The 25763-nt window shown below is 37.2% G+C and overlaps 1 protein-coding gene across 3 annotated transcripts; it reads left to right on the plus strand.

Moving 5' to 3' along the window:
- The first annotated feature begins 7530 nt into the window (after positions 1-7530).
- LOC132125072 (uncharacterized) lies at positions 7531-25758 on the plus strand. Of its 3 annotated transcripts, none has more exons than XM_059536282.1 (9): positions 7531-7645; positions 7721-7773; positions 7994-8167; positions 9125-9192; positions 14250-14351; positions 14429-14529; positions 15706-15773; positions 15867-16001; positions 25271-25758. In XM_059536282.1, the coding sequence occupies exons 1-9, from the start codon at positions 7546-7548 to the stop codon at positions 25466-25468; spliced, it is 999 nt and encodes a 332-aa protein (XP_059392265.1). In that variant the 5' UTR covers positions 7531-7545; the 3' UTR covers positions 25469-25758. The 3 variants fall into 3 exon arrangements, with proteins under 3 accessions (XP_059392265.1, XP_059392267.1, XP_059392266.1); XM_059536284.1 differs by having other exon boundaries at positions 15888-16001; XM_059536283.1 differs by having other exon boundaries at positions 9128-9192.
- The last annotated feature ends 5 nt before the right edge of the window (positions 25759-25763 follow it).

Below are 25763 nucleotides of genomic sequence, written 5' to 3' on the forward strand. Positions count from 1 at the left end.
AAACGGGTTCGCGAATCATTTGAGTCATTTCGAGAGTTCAAAGCAGGTTCGCGAATCATTTGAGTCAGTTTGGAGTTCAAAGCGGTTTCGCGAATCATTTGAATAATTTCGGCAGTTCGTAGCGGGTTCGCGAATCATTTGAGTCATTTCGAGAGTTCAAAGCGGGTCCGCGAAACATTTACAGGTATCGCGGCTTCCGGTTAGGACCCGTGTCGGCGTCCACTTGCGCGCAATGACGGATCCGAAACGAAGGGGGATTAAAACCTTACCTCCGCGGTTTTGAAACACATATCCGCCACGGACTCATAAAAACACTGTCTCATCTGGCTGTTTCTCTCATTTTCAAAATCCCTTCTGTTCTTGATGTAGGATAATATAGGATAAACTAAATTGTAAGATAAACTATTGTAGCCGGTGAGGTGGCAATTAGTAGAGGGCGTGGCCAGGTAGGTAGAGGGTTTTTAAGCGGGCACCTCTAGGGAGGCCTAGAGAGGAGGTCCAATCTATTGTGTGGAATTGTGTTGTTTGGTAGCCTTCCCTGGTGTGGTGGTGTACAGACGTGGTGTGGTTGAGAAGATGCCAAATAGTGTGGATTTGTAGGCCGCTGGTCACGCCCGTTTCCATCTTGGAAGTTAGTCCAGGATAAGTGGGGGTGTTGCAGGTTTAGTTGATCGCTGTTCTTCTTGAGTTTGTTTTGTTTTGATTTTCCCATCTAGCCAGTACCGATAGGTGTGCGCTATATGCCCCCAGCGCTATGTGTATAGATGTTGTGAATCGTACTGGCTAGTGGGGTGTGTCCTTTTTTTATTTTTTTTCTTGTTTGAACCTCACTTCCCAGCCTCGTGTTGCCAGCCAACTCTTGTACTCTTTGTACTATATTGATGCTTTGAATCACACCAACCATTTGCATGAGACTTAAGTTTGCAGTGGAGTGGATTTCTTGGTGTTGGTCTGAGTATGTTTTATATTTATCTAATATGATTTTGGGGTTGGTGTCATTTACTTTGTAACTTTACTTGGAAATTGTGGTGTGTGCTAAAGTTGGGATTGTATAGGGGTCCATAAGAGGTTAGCTGGCTAGTTACATCGTTTATGGGGGGGGGGGGGGGGGGGGGGGGGGGGGATGAGTTTTTGCTCTACAATGTAGTTTCTTTTTTTGATTATATATATATATTTTTATTGATTTATTTGCCAATAAATTTGTTGAATTTTTTGGGAAAAAAAAAAAAAAAAAGACACACCCCACTAGCCAGTACAATTCACAACATCTATACACATAGCGCTGGGGGCATATAGCGCACACCTATCGGTACTGGCTAGATGGGAAAATCAAAACAAAAACTCAAGAAGAACAGCGATCAACTAAACATAATACAAAAACATTAACAATACAAATTAATACACAAAAATAACCGCAAAACGCATTTCTTTAATCTTGTTCGAAAACAAAACCAAGACACTTACAAACACTATAAAAAACCTCAAGTTACCTGCAACACCCCCACTAATCCTGGACTAACTTCCAAGATGGAAACGTGCGTGACCAGCGGCCTACAAATCCACACTATTTGGCATCTGCATTAAAACAATTCCCGAATTAAATAAGTCTTCATAAATATGAAACTAGTTTTGTACAAAAACAATCAATATTTGCTTGGCCTACCTTCTCAACCACACCACGTCTGTACACCACCACACCAGGGAAGGCTACCAAACAACACAATTCCACACAATAGATTGGACCTCCTCTCTAGGCCTCCCTAGAGGTGCCCGCTTAAAAACCCTCTACCTACCTGGCCACGCCCTCTACTAATTGCCACCTCACCGGCTACACTATCATTATGTCTAGCCTAGGCTACTACAGCAATATAAACCTAAGCTTAAATCTGCATTGCCTTGCATTTTTAACCGAAGAATATTGTAAATAAGCCTAACAGAAAAGTTCCAATGCAAGACAAATTTACTGTACAAAAATAATCACTACTCAATGGAAATATAAAATTGACATTTGCATTTATGGAGTTATAGGTTATAGCCTATTCAGTTTTTGTTAAGTAGCCTATGTTGGCTCGGCTAATCTACATTCATTTTATGGTCAAAACCTAATTTAATGCTTTATACTGTAGGCCTAGGTACATACAAATATTTGATCTATTAGACCACAACTTCAATGAAATGTTGCACTGCACAGCATCAGAAAATGAATAACGTGCGAATGACAAGAGGTTCAATAAAAAGATGGTTTATTGTTTACACATTTCTTTTCCTCTGTTTGTGTGGATGGAGGCGGGACACGTCTCCTCGTTGCCCGATCTGCTGCCAGGTTGAACCACCGGATTGATGCTTGGTGACCTCTGCATCCGTGGCTGACCGGGTCACAGTGTTTTTCCTCACAGCACCTGTAATCAAACACACAGATATGTTTATGATATGTAAATTCTGTCATTTGCAAATGTCTTGTACATCATTAACTCTCAGGGTTAGTACAGATTCTGTCAAATGAAATTCCAGGACTCTCAAGGACCTTTCAAGCACTACTTGTTTGGATTTCGATCAGCACTTATCCAACATCTTACAAATATCTTCATTTTTTTAACTCAAATTCCATCTAGAGTATATCATGGTATCTGATGTTTCACTGTCAGACTTGGGGAATCCTCTTAAACATTGAGAAGATACTGAAACAGATTTATAGATGATCGACCTGAAGAATCAAAGTTGTATTATATACTTATATACTTAATATCATGCTCATAGCCATGTGAAAAAGCTCTTTATCTCAGACGGGCTGCAGCGTTAATGGTGTAAAATTATTTTGATATTGAAATCATATATATTTTTAATAACTTTAATTAGGGATGCACCGATACCACATTTTGCAGAACGAGTCTGAAACTTTCATTTTTGGTAAAAACAATACTGATACCGTAAATGTAACCAATCCCTGAATTTTTCACTGCAATTGTAATTTTTAAATGTATTAGTAGATAAACCAAAAGAATATAAATCATATTAGTTGGCTTAATTTGTTCATCAAATATGTTTCTTTCAGTTATTTGCATGCTTAATTAATTGTATGAGCCTCTTTTACTTTCACTGTTCATTCTATTGCTCGATCATATTTTATCTTTCAATTAATAGTACATTTTTGTTATGAACAGCTTCCAGTTGATCTGATGAGACACCTCATCTGTGAAGAGCCGGCCCAGAATGCTCCAGGTCACCCTCTTCACATCCTGACCTCCAATCGTGGCCAAAGAAGAAATCTAAAAGGCAAAGACATTTTTTATAAATATGATGCTTTTGAAAGCATCCAGAAATGTAGAAAAACATAGAAAACTTCCATGTTTCTACTTTTTTCTGTAAAGAAAAAGAGATGTTTTCTTCTAAATGATGTTTTCTTAACAAAGTTCAGGAGGAGCAGGTTCAGATAATTAACATGAGTGGAGAGGTGTATATACAGTATATAGATTCAGCCGTCTCACCTCAATCCACTGACAGTTTGGCAGCATCCCTCCTCCACCCCTTCTCCACACTTCTAGTCCTAACCACTTACATACGGGGGAAGTACTCTGGGTTTGGGCCCATGGGCGTCAGTTTGGTTTGAAATGTGGTGGGGACAGAGACGCATTCAGAAGTGCATTTTCAGAAGTGGTGGGTACAATGATGCATTTTTTTTTTTCTCTTTCGCGCAGGTCATGTTTTGAAAGACGTCCTGTATCTTATTAATGTAAATAAATAAAAATGTATACAAAAATGTGATGATGTCCGACTCGTTTTATGAAGAAGAAAGCCGGACAAAGCATTAGACATATGATATACGACCCACTAATCTGCTTCATATCATCATATAAGTACCATGTTGACAATATGACATGGCCATGACGTGGTTTAATGTACCTAAACAATGATTACCAAATTTCTCTTTCATGTTGCTTTGTTATAACCACTGAAAACAGGGAAAAAAATCTAACCCAAAATCGGGCCTCGCTCTACATTATCCCGCTTATTACATGGCTACCCACCAAATAAATCAATAATTTGACACAAAATATTGATTTAAAAAAGAGTTTATTGATTTAAACACGATTGTTTTGCTTCCGCTAAAGAAAATAGTTCCGTCTCTACGATTAGAATCCTGCCGCGTCCATAGCAACGCTCTGTTTTTCATGGCAACGGTGTTATTATCAAGAAATAACAGACTTCATTCTACAGTGGAATTCAACCAAGCCATGTAATAATTTGATTTAATTCCCAGTACAATTTACCATATCTACACACAACACAACTTAAGCACTACAAATTTATCAAGATTGAAAAAGCAAAAATACGTGTAGCACATGAACACTATTGACTATCACACCATGATCTGACTGCTCTCAATTCACAACAACATGCATCCATCCAATCTACATCAGGCATTTTGACTAAAACTTGATCCATTCCTCATCATCATCATCATCATCATCATCACAACTATTCCAGAATTCAGCAATAGATTCAAGCAATAATTAAACAAGATACTGACTACTCAACAATCATCTCCCCCAACACTTGCTGTATGAACGCAAACCGTAACTAGCTAATTAAGTTGGTGGCTAAGGAAGTCTAACGTAACATTAATTGCAAGAGAAGAATTAAAACAGCCGATCCCTTGTGTGCAAATGCACAAGACCTAGCCATAATACCAGCAAATCTTAATAAACATAAGTTATCGCGTCTTACCTTTGTGTCAATGGTCTGCAGACCCATGCTGTGTGTACAACAACATCCATTTGTTCTACAGGTTATCACTTTGATATGTTATAGTCCATGGCACTAGGATGCAACCTTGTGATATTGTATGAAGGCTAAATGACTTGCTCGTCTATGATACATTCGCCAGAAATTCTGGCCAATCCCAGCAAAGACTAGGTAGCCTCGTTCCCGCTCGTTCACTGTCCATTCCAAACTGTCAACTCATTTGAAAAACATTCTTTAAAAAAAAGAAGCGCGATAGTCATATAGACGGTTTCATCGGGCGCACGCGCCTGGACCTAAGTTAACTTCCGGTCTGTGTTGTGTATATCGGTCTGGCTGCAGTGCCTTCTACAAACGCGGTTAAAGTCAAGGCGATGAGTAGACTGAGGGCTCAGGTGGTTGTGCTGCGGGATGTGTTTCCCATACATTTATTTATTTTTGGAAACTCACCACAATTTTAAAACTGATCGATTTTCAAAAAGGCTTCGCTGAATAAACATGATTAACGTTATGTACTGCACGTTTAATAATAATAATCCCTTACATTTATATGTTTAAATATCAAAACGAGGCACAGGTGTTTTTTATATAGCTGTATTTCTGAAGGAAGACTTGCATGTTATATGCCTGATAAAGCAGCGTGTGTGAGCGTACTTTGTTTACAGCTGTTACTGGGGAAACCTCCATTTCTCGCGCTTTATGTCTATGCTTTAAAACATCTCCTATTGGCAAAGAATGGATTTGCATTCTCATTAAGTCCGCCTGACCCATGCAGCAAACATATTTTGTTTGTTATCAAAAAATATCTACTCTAGAGGGACTTGGCTGATGTTATTGATTCTATTTGGAAGTCTACCGGAAGTTAAGTTAGGTCCGCAAAAGCGCGCATGCGCAGTAACGTTTGTTTATGTTGTTGCCGTTGAAACCGGCATATAGAGAAAATAATAACAGTGACACGATGACTCCCCCTCCCCCAACCTAGAACGTATCCCAATGTTACAGTTGTTGCAGTTTTAATGAACAGAAAAGCGTGTAGCCAGCGCAGCAGCAGAACTCGAGGTTTAAAAAAAAAAAAAGGTGGTGGGTACAAAATGACTCATGACGAAATCTGTCCCCCCCGTCCCCCCCGAAATCGACGCCTATGTTTGGGCCCAACTCCGAGCCCTCCCCCCGGACAGCATGCCATATACACATTAACCTGTACCCCCTCTAATTGTATGCAAGTGTGAACTCGTGAAGAGAGTGTGATCAAAACGTACACGGACCAACGGTCTTGTCCATGTTCTCTCACTTGAATCCTCTTCTTGAGATTTGAGTCTCAGACCTTCTGCAAGCCCCGCCTTGTTCACGCAGTGATTGACATGGCGGGAGGGGGCGGACACGTGATCGGCTCGGAGTGCATTTTCAATGTGCACATTGAATTTTGCTACATTCATTGCGGGACACTGAATGAAAATGCAATCGTAAGTGTCTTGACTGTGAGTGTTAATGCATTTAAGAAAAATAGCATTTAAATGATAATTGTGCCACAGTTTTCGCTTGAACATGTTATACATATCTAATAATTTCTGTAATACATTTTCATTTTAATTTTGCAACTTATAAAGCGTTAAAATTAGTATTCATTTTACATATTAAAAACTAGTGTGTGAAATGGCAAATGAAAATTATGTAATTTATTTTTCGTTTTCATTTTGCACCATACGTTGCACAAATGTATTGGAAAATGTAAATACAGAAATGCATTGCCATTTTACATATTACATTCCAAATTGAGTAATGCTACCCATATGCTTCCATGGGAAATAAATCACCATCCGGGTAATTGGCATAGGCTACTATTTTAACTAGCCGTGAGACACTTATTTTAATCACATATTTAGGATGGAATCATACAGTTTTTAAAGCTTCTTTCACACTTTTAGTTTTTCCTCATTTAATTTTCTCCACAAATATCTTAAACTAAGGCTACTTTGATTAACAATTTAACTACCAATTGAATAATGATGAAACATATAAACAATTATTGATGTAAAGTTTGAAGTGACATTTTCTCATCTTAACACTGTATAAATCATCCAGACCAAAATACAGTAATTATATACTTTATTTTATGCCCCTTCCGGTCAGATTAGTGCTAGATCTCCCGGATCCTGCAGAGGGCAGTGATTGGCTGATTCTCATTAATCGCGTCTCTCTGAAGAAGAGCGTCATTATCATCATCATCAGGTTCGACACGTGCTTCTTTAGATTAATCACGATTAATTAATTTATCAATATTAGAACAGTTACACTTCTCATTATACATCTGACATCTAACACTGACGAGGTATATGCATAAAGTAAACTGAATATATAGAGTAAATAATATATAAACGTGGTCTGCACGTGTCATTTATCATCTAATTATTAATCATAGACGGTGAATTAACATAACTGTACGCTGAGTTCATGTAAATGTTGCCGTTTACACTGAAATGACAGTCGAAAGCGGCACATTTGACCTGAACTCAGCTTTTATTGTATTAAATACAATTAAAGCTATATATTTTATAGCGTTTTAAAGCTATATATATATATATATATATTTCAATTTCACTTTTTTAACATACCCTTAAATTCATCAGTAAACATGCAGTAAAACTGTGCTGTCTCAGTATTAATTGGTGTATTAATTATCCCTCACCTTTAGCTAAACAGGAATGAATCTCAGTGGAATATAACATATCGAAACTGTCGGAAGATCCCATATTAATGTATAACTGTACAGTAGAATTAATGAATTTGCTCTTGCTGTGATGAACTATGGTGATGTTAAAGATGCACTGTAGAATTAAAATAAAATTCAAACTCTTCTTCGCTCTTCCAGTTCAAGCTGCAGCTTACAGTAAGAAGAATCCGATCAGTGAGTACTGAATGAATGAATGTGGATGGAGATATGAGTGTTAGAGGAGTGTGTGATTGTGAATGTGTGTTTCAGTGGAGGATCTCCGCTTCGGACCGCTCTATAACAGACACACACGAGGAACACCAGTAAGATCAGAACTACACATACATCTACTGGAGATATAGAGCACAGGCTCATATTTAGATCAGCTTATGTCAGTATCTGCTCTGCTGTTATAGTTTACGAGAACAGAGCAGTGTACTGTATGACTGTACGAGTCCCTAAAGGCTGATGATCAGACATGATGCTCCACACAAACCGTGCTGATGTTTCTGTGTGGTGTGTGTGTGTGTGTGTGTGTGTGAGGTGTGGTACCGGACGGTGCGGGTGGTGCCCAAGCGTCTGTCTGTGAGCTGGCAGCAGGAGACAGACTACAGACACATCTATTACGGAGGAGATCATGGACTGATCCATCACCGCAGGGAGCCGCAGGAACACAGAGAGCACCTGCTGAAGCAAAGGGTCAGAGGTCAATCACAGGTGCAAGTCAGGAACACACGTTTATTAAAAAGAGCATACACCTTCAGAATCTATTATCTTAACGCTCCACCTCCGAAATAACATTAATCAGTGTTATTCTAGTTTTTATATACTATTCTAGTTTTATTCATATTTTGAATGGTGTTTTCTTTTTGTATTTCCAGTTTTAAATTTTATATATATTTTTTGTATTTTATATTTGTTTTTATATTTTTATTAGTGCTGGGCAATGATTAATCACATCCAAAATAATACAAGTTTTTGTTTATATAATATATATGTGTGTACTGTGTGTATTTATGATGTCTAAGTAAGGACACACACACATACAGTGTATATTTATATGATATTTACATACATAATACATTAATTTCCATAGAATTTAAATTATTGTAAATATTTAATATATAAACATAACACTTTTTTTCTCTTTATATATATATATATACATACACGCAGACCGTACACACATATATATATTATGTACAAATTATTTTTTATTTTGGATGTGATTTATCGCAATTAATCATTGACCAGCACAAATTTTTATATTATATGCTTTATATTTTTTATTTTTATATTTTATTTATTTTTGTAATTATATATTATTTTTTAATTTCAGTTTTAGCATAGAATTTTAGTAATTTTAGTGCTTCTACTTAAACTTGTTTCAGTTCATTTTTCAAGGCAGCATTTCTAATACTCAAAAATGTTCAAAGAACATTTTATATATAATATTTATTTCAATTAACAAAGCTGTTTTTAATATATTTTATCATCATTTTTAGCTTTAGTTAATGATAATAACCCTGCCTCTCATTATCTAGCAGACTTGTATAGAGACAGATTGAGCACATTAGTCAGATGCTATGCATGGATCCAGTCGGACCTACTGTACATCTGTGTCCTCTGGTTTGAGTGTTTGAGGGATGCAGTGTGACTGTGTGTGTGCTCCAGCAGGAGGCGCTGTGTTCCTGTAACACACTGCGAGAGCATCGTCCAGCAGGAGCACAGGTGCACCTCAGGTGAGACACACCTCAACACTCACAGGGAGAGAGAGAGAGCGTCTGACTGACAGATACAACAACCAATCAGATTGTCCGTTAAAGAGAGCTGATCCGAGCTAATTAGCACAATAATACAGCAGTGTAAGAAGCTCATTCAGATCGTTTCTGTAATAATGTTTTGGCAGTATGGTATGTTAACATAGTTATACTCATAAATACTGAAGTGAAATGAATTGCACAGCAGCGTCCGTCTGTGAGCAGTCAGAAAGTGTCAAAATCCATTAAAATATTAATACATTCTCATTATTTCACAAAGTAGAGCTGAATATACAGTACTGAATATCAGTTTTATTTGAGTATCACTGATGTGCTTTTATAGTTTAGATCAATGTTTTGAACTAGTTTTTATTTGTATGTGTATATTTTTAGTTAATTTTTTCTAGTTTTAATTTGGGTGTTTTTAGTAACTGACATTTTTATTAATTTTTTTAAATGCAAGTCTATGTGAATTTTTTTATTTTTTTTATTTGATTTTAGTACTTCACATTTAACTGAAACTAATTAAACTCATTTTAAGTTCTTTATGTTTTAATTTAGTTATGTAAAATATGTTAATATAATTTCAATTAACGAAAATGTTTTAGTTAATGATAATCACCCAGGGTGGTATGAAACTGTTCTATTCATTTTAATTAAACAAAGTATTTTAATGTTATAATGTCATGATTTTGTAAACTTAGTTAAATTTTGTAAGTGCTTAGTTAAATTAACTTGAAGTGGTGGAGACTTGAATCTAGGTGTTGGTTTTTGATCGTAAGTTAAGATCTCGAAAGTGGAGGCAAATGAGTTTAAACTTGAAGGGGCGGAGTTTAATTATATGAGCTTGAAGGGGCGGAGTTTAATTGTATGAGCTTGAAGGGGCGGGGTTTATGGTGTGACTTGGCTCTTTGCATCGGTTGTTGATTGGATGCTGATATGTGGGTTTGGCACTCAAAACTGGAGGGCAATGTTTTAAGGCGGAGCCTAGTTATATGAGCTTGAGGGGGCGTAGTTTAAAGCGTGACTTATGCTGCATTCATGTTATGTTGTAATTACCATAATTGCGAGACAAGGACACGTGACGTTTATCTCTGTGCTGTTTACGTCCTCGGATTATCGGTTTACAAAATGAACCTGCGTGAATGAATGTTACTGGCAGCTGTAAAACATAATACAAGTAACAGTTGCTCTAGAAATGTGTAATAATTACACTGTAATGAGTTATTTTGGTTGTTATTACACGGAGAGCCTAGATATCTAACGCTGTTTATGTTCAAATTAACTTTGGATGAACACATCGACATTGGCAAAGTTAATTACACAAATTTTGAAACAAAAATTACAAAAAAAACTGCATAATTAAGGCAGGGTTTAGTTCTTCAAACTTGAAAGGGTGGAGTTCAAGGTAGATTTTGTTGTATGATATTGAAGGGGCGGATTTCAAGGTGAGACTTAATTATATGCATCAGTTGTTGATTGGATGTTGAGATTTGGGCGTGGGACTCATGTAGAAGCGGATGAGCATGATTTTTTTAAAGGGGCAGAGTTTAAGTCGGGCTTAGTTCTATGAACTTGAAGGGGTGGAGTTTAAGGCGGGGCTTAGTTCTATAAAATTGAAGGGGTGAGTTTAAGGCGGGACTTAGTTCTATGAACTTGAAGGGGAGGAGTTTAAGGCGGGGCTTAGTTCTATGAACTTGAAGGGGTGGAGTTTAAGGCGGGGCTTAGTTCTATGAACTTGAAGGGGTGGAGTTTAAGGCGGGGCTTAGTTCTATAAAATTGAAGGGGTGAGTTTAAGGTGGGGCTTAGTTCTATGAACTTGAAGGGGAGGGGTTTAAGGCGGGCTTAGTTCTATAAAATTGAAGGGGTGAGTTTAAGGCGGGGCTTAGTTCTATGAACTTGAAGGGGTGAGTTTAAGGCGGGGCTTAGTTCTATAAAATTGAAGGGGTGGAGTTTAAGGCGGGGCTTAGTTCTATGAACTTGAAGGGGTGAGTTTAAGGCGGGGCTTAGTTCTATAAAATTGAAGGGGTGAGTTTAAGGCGGGGCTTAGTTCTATGAACTTGAAGGGGTGAGTTTAAGGCGGGGCTTAGTTCTATGAACTTGAAGGGGTGAGTTTAAGGCGGGGCTTAGTTCTATAAAATTGAAGGGGTGAGTTTAAGGCGGGGCTTAGTTCTATGAACTTGAAGGGGTGAGTTTAAGGCGGGGCTTAGTTCTATAAAATTGAAGGGGTGGAGTTTAAGGCGGGGCTTAGTTCTATAAAATTGAAGGGGGAGTTTAAGGCGGGGCTTAATTCTATGAACTTGAAGGGGTGGTGTTTAAGAAGGGCTTAGTTCTATGAACTTGAAGGGATGGCGTTTAAGGCGGGGCTTAGTTTTATGAACTTGAAGGGGTGGGGTTTAAGGCGGGGCTTAGTTCTATGAACTTGAAGGGGTGGGGTTTAAGAAGGGCTTAGTTGTATGAACTTGAAGGGGTGGCGTTTAAGGCGGGGCTTAGTTCTATGAACTTGAAGGGGTGGGGTTTAAGGCGGGGCTTAGTTCTATGAACTTGAAGGGGTGGAGTTTAAGAAGGGCTTAGTTGTATGAACTTGAAGGGGTGGGGTTTAAGGCGGGGCTTAGTTCTATGAACTTGAAGGGGTGGGGTTTAAGAAGGGCTTAGTTGTATGAACTTGAAGGGGTGGCGTTTAAGGCGGGGCTTAGTTTTATGAACTTGAAGGGGTGGGGTTTAAGGCGGGGCTTAGTTCTATGAACTTGAAGGGGTGGAGTTTGAGGCAGGACTTTAATAAAATAAAATACAAATATATATTATAGAAAAAAGTTTAATGTCAACATCATCATCAAGATCTGTAGTCAAATACTTGAGTGTTGAAAATAATTATGTCTGTGTATGACGTGTCAGTTTACTGTGGTAAACACTAAATAAGTGTGTTAGTGTGTGTTTATCAGATCTTCAGGGGTTTGTGATGGATTCAGTCCAGACCTCACACACTGAGAGCTGAATAACTACTCATAACCGAATAACTGAGTCGTTTACCGGCGCTTTTGGGAATCGATTCGAGTGAATCATTCAGAATGATTCATGTGTCAGTAGGATATTGTCAAATGATTCACATACATCCTAAAATGACACGCTCTATCTTTGTTTTTGATGGATGATGAATGGCACATAATAAGCCAAAATGGCGTCCCGTCAGGATTCGTCTGCTGGTGTCCTGTGAACATTCGAAGGCTCCTTTCAAACCCCTGCGCTCATCTTAATGATGTTTAATCCTCCGTTGGCTCATTGTGGTAATTACAGGTCTTTCCAGCAGTGATGTTTGTGTGTATCTGGTTGATAAAAGCAGAGTTTTGTGATGGTTTGGTGACCTCACCCTCTGCAGACAAACACTGCGGCCGTCAAACGGACATCTGATCGATGCACGAGAAACATGATGATGAGTGAAGCTCACGAAAACACGTCCAAAAGCATTAAAGCATTAAAAGAGCATTAAAAGCATTAAAGACAAGAAAGACAGTTCATGTCAAAAAAAAAAAAAATTATCACCTGAATTTTTTACAAATTATTATTATTGATTTAGCTATAATTACAAAGATATATATTACTGTTATTAATTTTTTTAATTTATTTTGTTAATATTAATATTAAATATTTTAATTGTTATTTATTGTAAATAAAAAAGTACAATAATGCACTTCAAAATATATTACTTTTGTAAATGAAATAACAAATAGTCTTGTAAAAAACTAATATATATTTATATATATAATTGAAGAATTTAAGTCAATTATAATATATATATATAAATAATAAATATTATAATTAATGTCTTAAATTTTTCAATTTTTTAGTTTTGGTGTAATATTGGAGAAATGCTGTAAACTTTGATCTACAGAAATGTAGAAAATTGTGATAAATTAGTAAATCTTACAAACCTAGCGCATATTGAATCATATTTATTTTATTTATTTGTTATTATTACATCATTGATTTAACGCCAATAAAAGAATGAAGGTATAAATATGTTACTGTAACTATTGAATTGAAACCGATAGCAATAATAAAATTAAAAATGTATTACAGTAAATCAATAAAAAAGTTTCAGAATTGTAATAGCAATTTAATTGCACACTCAAAATGACAATGCAATGTCTTAAATCTGTCAATCAAATCCTCAAGCTTTTATTTTGGTGAAATACAGGAGAAATGTGCATGTGTAAATGTCTACAGACATGTGTTAATAAACCTAGCTAGTGCACATCACATTATATTCATATTTAATTATTTATTTTGTTTTAATTGTATTATTATTTTATTCGTTTTGACATATTTAACAATCCATTAATTAGAAGTCACAGTGCATTTGTGGTAGTTGTGTTGATTGTGTGAGTTCTGATCGGAGCGTCAGGTTTGTGTGGGAGTGTTTCTGCGTCTGCTGTTTGTGGCTCGGACCCGAGCAGTTGTCCGTCCTGCTGTGTGGAGAGAGACTGAGCTTTACTTTACTGTGTGTGAGAGAGACCTCCTGCAGATCACTGCATTCAGATCCTGTTTGAAGTCTCCTGATTCATCCACACACACACTGACACATGCACAGACACACACACACTCACAGACACACACGCACACAGATGCACACGCTCACACACACACACACCCAATTATGCACAGATGCACACGCAATAGAAACACGCACATGCACTGATGCATCTCTGAAGCACTGATCTAGAACGTTCTCTGAACAAGACCAAATGCAGACCGAGAACCTGATCCAGACACGTCCAGCACGTCTCCCCAAACCACACAGAGGTCAGAGGTCAGCGACCCGGAGCCCGACAGACTCCACCCAAAACCTAAAGGCCTTAAACAAACAGTTCACTTGGAGCTTGAGGAGAAACTGAGGGATGTGTCCTGCACGAGCTCCTGAACGATTTATTCCCAGAAGCCTCCTGTTCACTGATTGGTCAATATTATCACATGACCACACACGTCTGGAGCAGGGTTATTCATGTGAGGAGATACTCAACCAGTCATTTCTGGTTGTTCAGGGTTGGTGGCGCTGTTTCGTCCCAGCCTGGGGTCAGAGGTCAGAGGTCATCCAGCAGAGGAGAGGATCCGCTCCTGGAGGCCATCATGAATCTGCACAGACAGTGAGCCGCTCGTCAGTATTCACAGATATGAGAGATGAGGTGGTTTGAGTCACTAATGAAGCGCTGTCTGTGATCAGAGTTGATGGTGAAGGGGTGAAGCGCAGGACGGTGATGTCCTTCAGAAACACCCAGATCATCAGCATCAGCGGGTCACTCTCACCCGCTCGCCCTGGAGCAGGTCAGTGTTATCTCTCTAGCACACATCAGAGAAGTGTTGTTAACTACAACATGTTATTTCAGCTAAATGTTGACATGTTTAGTAGAACCGTAGTATTAAAATAACTAAAACTGAAATAAAAATTAATAAAAACTATTTTAGACTTATATAAAAAATAACAAAAGCATCAAAATTATAAAAAAAGTATATGAAAATAAATAATTTAAATTCTAATTGTTAATAAAAAATTAAATAGCTTATGAAACTACACTGTTTAACTAAAACAAGTTAATTATTATTTTGTTTAAAATATAAAAAAAATTATAATTGTTTACAATTTCTTTCTTTTTTTTTATATTTAAATACAAAATTCTTCAAACTTCAAAGTAGTGGCACATCAATTACCTTTATCTTAAAAATGTTATTAATAATCTTTTATTTATTACAGTGGGAAACAAAGCAAACAAATTCAAATTTAAATTCAATTTAAAACTCACAATTTTAGCCCATTTAACAATAAAACAGGCATGTAAATTAAGAATATACCCTTGAAAATAAAATGATACATAAATTAAAGTTATCATGATCACCTTTTTAAATAAAAAAATACTCACATTTAATAAAGTTTTGATCATGCCAAATTATCTTATAAAATATTGAATAAAAAATGTAATTTCCTAGTTTTACTTTTGCATGTTGAAACCTTTCCCATGCGGACAAATAAATGAATGACTTTAATATTTGCCTTATGATTTAATCAGTAATAATAACTGTTTCCAGACAGGTTTCTCCAACACTCCTACAGCTTCCTGTCTGCCATTGCTCAGGCAAACAGTTCAGTCCGAAGCAAATCTCAGTTCTTTCTTCTCTCTCAAGACTTTTCTCTTTGCCCTTTCAATCTAATTAAACCGTAAATCAAGACAGAAACAAACATCGGGCTGTTCGTTGTACCTTGGAGCCTTTCTGTTGCATCTGGAAACCGCTGGAATGTGAATGAATGTGGTGTTTGTTGTTTGTAGACAGAACCGTCTCAAAGCCTCTCTTGTTCATTTCTCCTGCGGGAACATGAACATAAACACGCTTCTCCTTCACCACAATTGAATTACACAGGGATGGATGTGATGACATTGCTTTTCCATTCTGCTCAGTTTGAGGTTTAAGGTTGTTCTGCGAGCCCTAGTTTCTCCATCTCTGCAGATGAACACAGGCCATCATCCAGTGATCTCTCTGGAGGATCAGCCCATGCTCCTGCATCGGCCAGCAGGGTACACATCACTTCTGATCCAACACTACATGTCAAGTTTAGCACAGTTTAACAGAACATGATCATTTGTTAACTGCCTTTAAAGGTGAAACAGAACCCATCTCCTCTTCTGCAGATATTTTTCTCCGATCTGGATGAGATTCCAGGTTTGGGAGGGGAACCGGAGGATCCCACTCTGGAAGAACGTTGTGCTCAAGCCATCGATAACAAAGCTCTGGAGATCGAGGAGGTACGGCGTGAGGTTTGAGAGCGTTCTGAACATCTCGGAGGAAAACTACACACACAGAGCTGGACAGATTACTGTAAAGTGTAGCTCATAACAGATTACATGAGGAAGGCTAGCGTTAGCAGTTTGACAGTCAACATCATAAAATGATATTTCAAGTATGACACAACATAAAGAAAATTAATGTAAATAAGAAAATAGGTAACACTCTAGATTAGGGAACGCACATTCACTAGTGTGTTTAGAAATAGTTTTCTCTCAATAAACTCTTAATTTGCTGCTTATTATTATAGGTGTGGGGTAAGTTTAACAGATCTAAAGTGTGGTGATGCAGAATAAGACACAACAATTAAAAATGTGTGCTTTATAAGTACTATAAACAGCCAAAATGCTAGTAATAGCCATGCTAATAAGCAACTGCTTTATAGCAAGGTCCTTAAGATAAAGTTACCAAAAAGATACATAGAAAAAGATGAAGGTCCTTGTTTCAAACGTTAACAAATAAATATGATGTCACGTTGTGTCAATCACGTTTACACACTGCCTCAGAAACTTTCATCAGTCATAAAAAACTAAAAATCAGATCGGTTTCGATTCTCTGTGTTTTCTGCATCCGTAGCATGAGTTTTAAGAGGGAACGATGACTTGTATAAAACAATATGTAAAATAAAATACAAACAATTCGGACTCAGTGTTCAAGGAGCATTAGGGAGAATCAATCAATTATGAATGATCGACTGCCAATGTGTGAAAAAAACTCTGTGAGAAGTAATCTGATTCTGAGCTTTTTAAAATGTGAAATAATTCACAAGTAAGGGTTAGTTCACCCAGAAATGATAATTCTGTCATTTATTACTCACCCTCATAAGTTCAGATATTTCTGATGCATTGTGACAGCTCTAGGATACGATCACGATCAGCGCACAGAAACTAATTTAAAAACCTAATTTATTTACAGTTAAGAGTCACCGTCTTCATTTTGGAGAGCACCCCAGAACGTAATCAGCATGGTTTACATTCAGCGTGCGCGTGTTTTATCCTGAACATAAACAGCGCTGATGATCTACTCTCCAAGATGAAGACGTGACTCTTAACTGTAAATAAATTAGGTTTTTATTGTTTTCTTTGCACACAAAAAGTGTTTTCGTAGCTTTGTAAAAGTACAGTTGAACCACTGATGTGACGTGGATTATTTTACTGATATCCTTACTGCGTTTCTGTCTATGGAGGATCAGAGAGCTCACGGATTTCATCAAAAATATCTTAATTTGTGATCCGAAGATGAACGAAAGTCTTACGGGTTTGGAACGACAGGAGGGTGAGTAATTAATGACAGAATCTTTCATGTTTAGAAGCTGGTTTCATAATCCAGATTCCATGTAATCAGTGACTAACATGAAGACTAAAACCACAGCGCATTTCAGCTCCGGTTCATGGATCGAAACTGGCTGGGAATGATTTGCCCAGACTTCATCCATCTCTCCATTCAGAGCTTCAGTGATAAAATGCCTCTAATATTCTCTAATGTGTCCCAGCCCTCAAATAATTGCCCCAGCGCTGTGATTGCAACAGACCGGTGTGTGTTTGATTTGTAATGTGTTACAGACCATTGCGTTCCCACTGTACAGCTCGGCCCTGTTTGTGTGGTCCTCTCTTATCGTACCCTCACATCATGTCTTTCTTTCCCTCAAACGGGGGTCGAAACCACCTAAACGCTGCCACAGCGAACAAAGAGCAGCGAGGTCAGGCGTCTCACTCCTAAATATCAGCTCTATAAATACAGATCGTCTCCGGGGTGGAGAACTTCCTCCAGCCCTCGCTTGTGTTTCGGTTTTATGTCATTGTGTTATTGTGGCTTCACTTTGTGGTTTTTAAGATCCTGTAATGTTGGGAGAAATGTTGTAATTGAAGTTGAGTGTTTATTGTTGCTGGTGATTCAGCGTTTTGGGACTTCTTTGAAGAGTCTCGCACAGAGAGTAACGTCATGTGGCTATATGACAGAAAATCAGATTAGTGTCACATTTGAGGAGAGAAAGAGATTTAGCTGTGAAGTTTTTGAGAGAGCAGGCTATTAGATATTTCAAATAGATACATCTCTGCCATCTGATGTTCATTGTTCAGGTCTTAAAGGGATAGTGCACCCAAAATGAGCTCTTTGGTGATCCATAAAATGCAAGTCAATGGCTACCGACACTTTGAGAGTCAAAAAAGTATATGATTCTGTTTTTTAAATTAAATCTATGCATAGCTGTGACAGAAAACACTGCCAGAAAAATAAGCTTGTGTCTATTCTGTGTCCTAAACTCCTGAAACGTTGCAATTTGGGAAAGAAAGCGATCAAATCTGTATTTATGCATGTGTGTGACAATATTTAATGTAGATGTAACCCCTTGATTTTCACAAGTAACTGTAATTTAATCCAGTTCACAAACTAATCATTCTTTTGAAATCTTTTTGAACTCGTTCTCTGATATGGACTATCTGAATGAATCAGTTTACGGATAAGAATCAGACACAAGACTCTTTGTTTGATTTTTGTAAATAATTTACATTTAGTCATTTAGCAGACGCTTGTATCCAAAGCATCTTGAGGACAACACAAGCAATCAAAAAGAGAAATGATAAGCAAGTGCAATAACAAGTCTTGATGAGCTTATAACTTTTTTTATTATAAATAATGTTCAGTTTCTTGCACAGACTGATTGTTTCTCTTCATAAGACCTCAGTTTATCATCAGGAGCCATGGGTATTCATTTTGTTCTTTAATGCACAAAAATAGGCAGCCGCTGGCTTACATTTCATGAGTCAACAAGAATCACCGTTTTGGCTAAAAATCTTCTTTACTGATTTACTGAAGAAACAAGTCATCTTAGATGGCCTCAGGGTTAGTAAATTAACGGCACATTTTCATTTTTTGGTGAACTGTCCCTTTAAGAACTGCTCAAGTTGACCGTGGGCTTTGTTTGTGGCTCTTAACAGGCTTTTAACTGCAATTTTTAGAAGCTATAACAAATCTCAACTCAAATTAATGTTTTATCAGGTTTCATTTATTTGACAAATCATTTTGTATTGTAGTGTCAGGAGCATGCACATATTATTTTTTAAGGGGGCACGAGTGAAAGGGAGGGGCTTGCTGGTCATGTGACACAGCAGCAATGATATGTATATCTGATATAGATTTATGTTTAATTTCATTTTAATTCTAAATATTCCCCAAACGATATAATTATCTTGATTCTCACATATGTGTGAGCAAATGCATTTTGCACTTTTATAGTCAATAGGTTTATTTTATGAGAAGTTTATTGTAGTGGATCTACGATGGACGAGCGGTGGGCAAAGTACAACCCGAATTCCGGAAAAGTTGGGACGTTTTTTAAATTTTAATAAAATGAAAACTAAAAGACTTTCAGATCACATGAGCCAATATTTTATTCACAATAGAACATAGATAACATAGCAAATGTTTAAACTGAGAAAGTTTACAATTTTATGCACAAAATGAGCTCATTTCAATTTTGATTTCTGCTACAGGTCTCAAAATAGTTGGGACGGGGCATGTTTACCATGGTGTAGCATCTCCTTTTCTTTTCAAAACAGTTTGAAGACGTCTGGGCATTGAGGCTATGAGTTGCTGGAGTTTTGCTGTTGGAATTTGGTCCCATTCTTGCCTTATATAGATTTCCAGCTGCTGAAGAGTTCGTGGTCGTCTTTGACGTATTTTTCGTTTAATGATGCGCCAAATGTTCTCTATAGGTGAAAGATCTGGACTGCAGGCAGGCCAGGTTAGCACCCGGACTCTTCTACGACGAAGCCATGCTGTTGTTATAGCTGCAGTATGTGGTTTTGCATTGTCCTGCTGAAATAAACAAGGCCTTCCCTGAAATAGACGTTGTTTGGAGGGAAGCATATGTTGCTCTAAAACAGGGATCAGCAACCTTTTCGGCATGACGTGCCATTTTTTATTTTTATGGTTAACCACTGTGCCAACACAGCCCCCCCCCCACACACACCCCGATATAATTCTGTATTTAAATGGTACATACACAATTTTTTATTATACGATAAAAAAAAAGTTTTTTAACGTTTAATCAACGTTAATGCACTGCTTTAATTGATGAACGTGCACACACAGACACACACACAACACACACCACTCGCACACAGAGATCTGAGATCGTGCTGTGCAAAAAGTAGCATTCAGAGTGTTGTCACGCTACTTTTATTAATCGATACTGAATCGCTACATTATATTTCTCAACAACAAAGGGGCAAAATCGCTTCATTGTCTGCAGAGAGAGACAATTTACCCCCCCCCCCTTTCTTTCTCTCAAAATGGCCATATTTCAGAAAATGTTTCATCACTGTATATAGCTTTAGGTCATTTAACATTTCTATGGTAAAACGTATTATTAAAAGTTGACTAATGTTAATTGATTTGCAGCTTCATCTTACCTCACTCTCTTTAACGTTAAACTGACGCTTCGCGCTCTGCTTCTGTGAACGGTAAACCCCGCCTACTTTGATCTGATTGGCCATCTCAGTCATTTTGACATTGACGAGTGCTGTTAGACCGAGGCTTTGATCTGAAGCACCTAGTATGTGCAGTGTTTGCACGTGCATCCATGCAAGTCAATTCTCACACTTTAATAGTATTTGTAGCTCCTAACAGGCTGTGTGACTATGAGAAGTTATTACATCAAACTGTACGTCATTATACAGTTTTCCTTATTGCTTGCGTGCCAGCGATTATCCCTCTGCGTGCCACTGTTGGCACGCGTGCCGTAGGTTGCCAACCCCTGCTCTAAAACCTTTATATACCTTTCAGCATTCACAGAGCCTTCCAAAACATGCAAGCTGCCCATACCGTATGCACTTATGCACCCCCATACCATCAGAGATGCTGGCTTTTGAACTGAACGCTGATAACATGCTGGAAGGTCTCCCTCCTCTTTAGCCCGGAGGACACGGCGTCCGTGATTTCCAACAAGAATGTCAAATTTGGACTCGTCTGACCATAAAACACTATTCCACTTTGAAATAGTCCATTTTAAATGAGCCTTGGCCCACAGGACACGACGGCGCTTCTGGACCATGTTCACATATGGCTTCCTTTTTGCATGATAGAGCTTTAGTTGGCATCTGCTGATGGCACGGCGGATTGTGTTTACCGACAGTGGTTTCTGAAAGTATTCCTGGGCCCATTTAGTAATGTCATTGACACAATCATGCCGATGAGTGATGCAGTGTCGTCTGAGAGCCCGAAGACCACGGGCATCCAATAAAGGTCTCCGGCCTTGTCCCTTACGCACAGAGATTTCTCCAGTTTCTCTGAATCTTTTGATGATGTTATGCACTGTAGATGATGAGATTTGCAAAGCCTTTGCAATTTGACGTTGAGGAACATTGTTTTTAAAGTTTTCCACAATTTTTTTACGCAGTCTTTCACAGATTGGAGAGCCTCTGCCCATCTTTACTTCTGAGAGACTCTGCTTCTCTAAGACAAAGCTTTTATAGCTAATCATGTTACAGACCTGATATCAATTAACTTAATTAATCACTAGATGTTCTCCCAGCTGAATCTTTTCAAAACTGCTTGCTTTTTTAGCCATTTGTTGCCCCCGTGCCAACTTTTTTGAGACCTGTAGCAGGCATTAAATTTTAAATGAGCTAATTAAGCGGATAAAAGTGTAAAATTTCTCAGTTTAAACATTTGCTACGTTATCTATGTTCTATTGTGAATAAAATATTGGCTCATGTGATTTGAAATTCCTTTAGTTTTCATTTTATTAAAATTTAAAAAACGTCCCAACTTTTCCGGAATTCGGGTTGTATTCCGCAAGGATGTTTTAAATGAAGAAAAGACTTATTGTTAGGAAAGATTCCTATTTTTTATTTTTTTTTATAAATTCAGTTCTTTTAATCTTTTTATTCATCAAAGAATCAAAGAAAAAAGTATCACAATTTCCAAAAAATATTGTGCAGCACACCTGTGTTCAACATTGATAATAATCAGAAATGTTTCTTGAGCAGTAAATCATCATATTATTCTGATTTCTGAAGATCATGTGAGACTGAAGACTGGAGGAATGATGCTGAAAATACAGCGGAGCATCACAGAAATACATCACACTTTAACACAGATTCACACAGAAAACAGCTGATTTGAATAAAAAAAATATTGTACAATTTTAAAGTTTTTACTGTAATTTTGATCAAATAAATACAGCCTTGATTGGCTTTAGAGACTCCATTTAAGACCAAGGCCAATGATTGTTTTTAGGTTATAATATAGACATAACATAATAATATATGATATAATATCAAAACGAACCGAAGTATATAAACTGAGGACTGTAAGCTAAATATGTTTTTTATAAGTGTACTAACTCTTCAGACGTTGCCCAAGACTCCGAGAGCAAGTGTCCTGTAATTGAGTCTGGAGTCGTTACTGGGTGTAAACCTGCTCATTAGCACCTCTGGGACGGCTGTGGGACTCCAGCGATGAACCAAGCTCACACACACACACACACACACACACACTCAACGAGAAGCTTGATGAGAGGACAACATTAACTTAACTTTGCTGGAAATCTTTTTTTTTTTTTTAAGAACTAAATGTACTTTTTAGAGTCCTTTATACTCAAAAGACATTTCTAATAATTATTCCAAAGGAAAGGTCTTCATGATATTTCAGAAATATCCAATCATCTTATCTGTGTGCCACCTTCATACAGCCAAACTTTCATCATCCAGTCAAAACCTCAGATGCTACTTTTATTGTTACAAAACAATTATTTCAAAAAACGTAATCGTAAGTTGTAGATCTAAGTTCAATAGACTTGCATTTTAAAGTGTTATTTCTTAAAACGAGAACAAATATCAGCCATTGGGATAAGAATAAGGAAAACAATTTCTATTGATATATTTATGGCATATATTTGTTCTCTTTTTATTTATTTATTTATTTTTTTTTATAAAACAATGCTTATCTTGTTATTTTGCTTCTCAAGTAAATGCATCTTGATTCATGAAAGTTTAAAAAGTTTTTATAAGCATTGTTTTATGAAAAACTGATACAATTTTTGTTAGTTTTTTTCTTTTAAAAAGTCGTTGGGGTATATTTTGATCAATAACCAAAGATATGTTGTATTCGGTCTCAATTTAGATATTTGTACTGTAAAACAAGACAGAAATACTTATAATTCTTTAATTTTTTTAGCGTAAACTCCATATTAAATATTCAAATATTTCCCCTTTAAAATATCAATGCAGTTTAAGAAGATTCAACCTGGATGCTTTCAAACCCTCCGGATCTTTCTTTGGTTTTCAGTCTGGTTTTCTCTTTCTCAGGCCGTTTTGTTCTTCTTGGCTCACCTTTTGATTGAACCCAGAACCCCTCCAATCTGTTTTTAAACTGGACCTGACCGACTAAACGCTGTGGATAAGAGAAAACAGACCTCGTTCCCCTGTTGAACCCACTTCAGTAAACTCTCCTCTCATGCTCAGATTAACCAGAGACTCTTTATGGCTCTTGCAAACATAAACCAACCACCCAGAAACCCTCTCTTCCCAACACTGTCCAGCTCTTCCTCTAATGCTCCCCAATATGAGCTTCTCTGAGGATATATCTCAAATATAACCTGCTTCACTCGGCTTGAGCTCAGACCTCAGAAGAGCTCCAGGGTGATTGTGTCCAATAATTCGCCAGCATGATTATAAAGTCATTTCTGAGATGTGGCCCAAATGTTTTATGATGTTGGTCGAAAAAAAATGAAAGACTTTTGGAGGATGAACCCGTCGGACCTTGTAATTTTACGCTTTTCTCATGATCTCTTACAATAAAACACTTATACTTACTTTTTACTGTTTAAAGGATGTTTCATATTCAAGTTCAGCTCATAATTAGGGCTCTTTGATTTGATATTTTTAGCTGTAGTGTCTAAATTGCTTTAAGTGTTGGCACTAAATCAGTATTTTTGACTTGTTTTCTATCAATCGAGACACATTTAGTTGAAAAACAACATGAGTTTTGTTTTCTGAAAAATGCAAAAGATTGAGTTAAAGTGAGTTTTAGATTTGTGAACAATTAAAAAGGGAAAAGTTTATTTTTCTGACTCCACTGGCAGATATTTGTTCTTGTTTTAAGAAACCAAAACGCAAACTAGTTTACAGTTGCGGTGAGATTGTGTTGGTAGGTAAACCGTGTTTAATAGATGGCTGTGGGTAAGTTTACCAGGTTTATTCAAGTTGAAATATGGCATATAACTTCTATGACAAACACAAGACAAAGTGAGCAGTTACTTCACACCAGTTTGATGTGAGAGAATGTGGACGAAGGAGTCTTGGACGTCAGACCTGGGACATATGCAAGGCATCATAAACCTCTTAAGCACCATTTTTGCACGTCTTTAAACCTGGTGGAGAATTTGTTGGCCTTTAAAGTCTGGTGTGAAATAACTGAGCAGTTCTAACAAGCGTCAACACTTTGCCTGCTTTTAGGTCTCCATGCAAACAGAATCACACACCTGTTTCTGGATATTTTCCCATAGTCTCTGGCCTCCAAACACACGGCTGTTAAGTTTACAGCCAAGTGACTTATTCGCTGGAGGTCAAAGTGTCGTTTAGTACACAGTGAAACTGCTTTGTCAAGCTCTTAAAAAGCAAAGCTTAGGTTAGAGAAACCCCAGCGAGACGTCATTACCTGCCAACAAACTGTTGTTTGTCCAAACAGAATGGATCAGCTGAATAATTCACATTATTCACGTATAGATCTTTCTGAAATAAAAGCTTTTGTAACATTATACACTATACCATTCAAAAGCTTGGGATCAGTATCATTTATTTTATTTAAATTTTTTGTAATGTTACAATCAGAAGATTAGAATGATTTCTGAAGATCATGTGACTGGAGTAATGATGCTAAAATTCAAAGGAATAAATTACATATTAAAATATATTCAAATAGAAATCGGTCATTTTAAATGGTAAAAACAATTCACAATATTAGTGCTTTTGCTGTATTTTAGATCAAATAAATGCAGGATTGGTGAGCAGAAGAGACTTACTGTTCAAAAATTTATTTTCACCTTCAATAAGCTTTGAAGACACTGTTGATTCAGTGCAGGTCTATCATAGAAATGGCCAACAAACCGTTTCCAGACATGAATAACTCTTCAAACAAGCACTTAACTGTAACTTGAGAGTTCATCTTTTTTAAATACCTCACTTTCAGACCTCAGATGAGTCCAACAGCTGTTCGTCTCTTCCAGTTGTACAAACAGGACTGCGAGACCTTTGGAATAGTGGTGAAGATGCTCATCTCCAAAGATCCAACTCTTGAACCAATGCTTCTGTCAGTGCTGCATAAGAACCTGGTAGAAATCGGGGAAAAGTACTTGGAAAACCTCAGCCAGTTCATCTCTGAGGTGAATGCATTGGTCAAACCGAACCAAACCGGCCAAACCTAACCATGATGCATAAACTGACCATGAAGCACTTGATCATGCTTACTCAACTTATAGAAACAACCTATCTAGAAGTAATGTTTGTTTAGTTTTTGCACATCTTGTCATGTTATTCAGCTCAGCTGTCCTGAGCACATCTGTTAAACTTTTAATTCAAGAACCACGCTAACAGTTCATTGTTTACCTTAAATTCTGTATCTTTAATTAACTATACTCAAAGATGTTGGATTTTTGCTGTTACGAGAATGCAACATGTTCATCATTAAATAAAGCATATTAATTTACTCAGTGTTTGGTG

Source organism: Carassius carassius, chromosome 43 (assembly GCF_963082965.1).
Source record: "Carassius carassius chromosome 43, fCarCar2.1, whole genome shotgun sequence".
NCBI lineage: Eukaryota > Metazoa > Chordata > Actinopteri > Cypriniformes > Cyprinidae > Carassius > Carassius carassius.